This window comes from the organism of the source record quoted next, unplaced genomic scaffold, assembly GCF_019419815.1.
Source record: "Pyrus x bretschneideri cultivar Hongxiangsu unplaced genomic scaffold, Pyrus_bretschneideri_v1 Contig4, whole genome shotgun sequence".
Classification (NCBI taxonomy): Eukaryota; Viridiplantae; Streptophyta; class Magnoliopsida; order Rosales; family Rosaceae; genus Pyrus; species Pyrus x bretschneideri.
The window spans coordinates 4,815,104-4,817,786 of NW_025999723.1; the positions used below are offsets into that span (position 1 = coordinate 4,815,104).

At 41.6% G+C, this 2,683-nt stretch overlaps 1 protein-coding gene across 1 annotated transcript; it reads right to left on the minus strand.

The window, feature by feature from the left end:
* Positions 1–393: 393 nt before the first annotated feature.
* LOC103958694 (cation/H(+) antiporter 15-like) lies at positions 394–2,683 on the minus strand. The gene is made up of 3 exons (XM_048564934.1): positions 1,769–2,683; positions 1,439–1,574; positions 394–914 (listed from the first exon to the last, which is right to left on the minus strand). The coding sequence occupies exons 1-3, from the start codon at positions 2,681–2,683 to the stop codon at positions 394–396; spliced, it is 1,572 nt and encodes a 523-aa protein (XP_048420891.1).

The following is a 2,683-nucleotide window of genomic DNA, read 5'->3' on the forward strand; positions in this document are numbered from 1 at the left end:
GCTGAAACCGTTCCAAGAATTCGTTTATTAGTACGTGAATAATTACTTCCAGAAGATGGACAAATTAACCTTGATACAGTACCAACCAGGGAAAGAAGAACAAGCTACAAGTAAAACCAACGTATTATTTACAAGAAAGCTCAAGATCTGGTAGGCTAGTTGGGTACAAAACAAAAATCTCTGTCGTAAAAAATTGATTGTCACATGTAGGAGATTCAACGACATGATCATAAAAATCGTATTATGCCATGCAAGTTCGCAAGATACTTGAGTTTCTTGCTCTAACATCGCCATGTAGGAATTAGAGCATCCAACTCAAAATAACAAATGACGATGGTGGAGAAACCGAAGGTCTTATGTAATGTGGTGCAAATCTTGACATTCCTGATATGTTTAGTGAATAGCGATGAAGCTTGATTCTTTCTTTGAAACCTTTGCCCAGTCCCTATGAAAAGCCCCACAACCTAACTCCCTGCTCTCTTGCATAACCAACACATTCACCATTCCACCACAGAAATCTGAAGAAGCTAGCATGTCTCCAATCACTCCCAGCTCCGCGTGCTCCACGAATTCCACCATTTCTTCGTCCCTCAATGAGATTTCCGCATGCCTTCTCCCTACCATCACAAGGTCATAATCGCCCTCCATATTTTTAATGGACCTCATAACCTGCACGCTGTCTTCCACCTCAATGTCAAGCCAACTCAAGCGATTATTCCCCCTGTTTCGTAGCCTAAAATCTTCAACCAACGACTCGTCAAGCTTGGCCTCTATCCGCTCCTCTTGGTTGCCTGCTTTTAGTTTATTTCGCAAGATGATCCTCAACACCGTCATTTGCACGTCCAAGTTGCCTAACATTCGTTCTGCGTAGGCCAATGCCTCGCGATCGTCTGGCCCGCCAATGAAAAACACAGCTACATTGTGGGAGAAATGTGTCAAGCTCACCCGACAAGGTGAGCCTCTGTCAACTAGTATTCCAACTGTACATTGGCTATGTTTTTGTACATTGATGTTGAATTGCCGTATGGCGGAAGTCAAACTAAGGTCAGCCGTAACGTGGTGATCATGGAACGGAATGATGATGAGAGGAATGTGCTTGTCATGCGCAAGATGGAATAACGTCTCGTGCATGCTTTTATAGGGAGCGATCAAATTGAAGGCATGGATCATGACCAGCCCTTTAGAGTTTTGTGAGTAATTTTCAAAGCTCGCATCATTTGATGGGTTGGTGTCTTTAAGCTTATCTTCTTGTGAGGGACAAGTCGGGGAATGGCACCCCTCATGAGCTCAACTGCATGTATAACGTAGGCGCAAATTGGGCTTGCTTCTGTAGGGTTTGAGGCTTCCAGCAGGGTAATCAGGTTTCGGATGCTTTCTTCGTTGTGAAAACAACAAAGAACACAAAATTTTCCTGAGTTTCTTGGCATGGATTGGATACTTCTGAGGCGAAAAGATTCGGTTGATGCTCCTAACCGGATTTGAGGATTGTATGAGAATCGTAGCAATGGTGTTACGACCATGGTTATCCCCAACATCGACAACACAATTTGAAGAAAAGTTTGATCATCAATGGCCTACAATTAACATATTAAGAATCAAAATCAGTTGATACTATCTATAGAGTCTAATTAATTAGAAAGTAGGGGATATGGTTAAGAAGTGGTGACACTTGTAGAAAAATAATGGAGGACGAAGTGTATAATTATCTTTCTAGAGTGCTAATAACAATTCTAAAATAAATAAAATAAAATAAAAAGAAGTTAATTACCTTCGAGTTCCTCCATCGATTTAAAAGGGTAGTCTCAATTATACCCTTGGTACTCATCGCCATGCTAAGCATTAAACTATTCTTCAACCCAAATTTGCACCACAATGCAGCTGCCGTAATTCCCACAATCTTCGTAAAATACGACACGGTAATAAGAATCTGAAGTTGAGAAAATCTCACCCAATCACTAATCGAATACACATCTACACTGTAGCCAATGCGAAAAAAGAACATTGGCAGAAGAAATTCGGAGACCAAGGTTTCAGTCTTGTGGACTAATGTTGTTCCAAGAGGAGGTCCTTCTGGTATGACTAACCCTAGAATTACAGCACCCATAGTAGCCGTTGCGCCTAAGGAGTCACAGATAAATGCCATGACTAAAACCCCAAGTTGTATCGCAACTACGTAAACTTCCTTTACTTCCTCTCCGTCTGGGGTATTGCTGATAATCCACAGGATAATGGGGCGTATGATATAGACTGCAAAGATTATCAATGCCAAGAAGGTAAGAAAACCCTGAACTCCATGGCTTGATATATTTTGTTGCATCATTATGAGATAAAATGTTGTTAAGGTCCATTGGATCACATCGTTGACAATGGCGGTGGACATGGCGAATTGGCCCAACTCAGAAGTCATAAGGTTGAGATCATCCAGGGCCTGAGCTATGACCGGAAAAAAGGAGAAAGATATAAAAACAGTCATAAAGTACTTGAAGTATTTTCCCATGGGACTGTTAGGGAATCCATGAATGGCGCTGCCTAGCAGGTAGAGGAGGCTTAAGGTGACCACAGAAGGTAAAAAGGACGCAACAAGACCTACTTTAATAGAGTCTTTTGCAGTCATTCTGATGAGGGATAAGTCATATTTCAATGTGACTATAAATACGGAGTATATGGCAGCGAGCATAGCCAT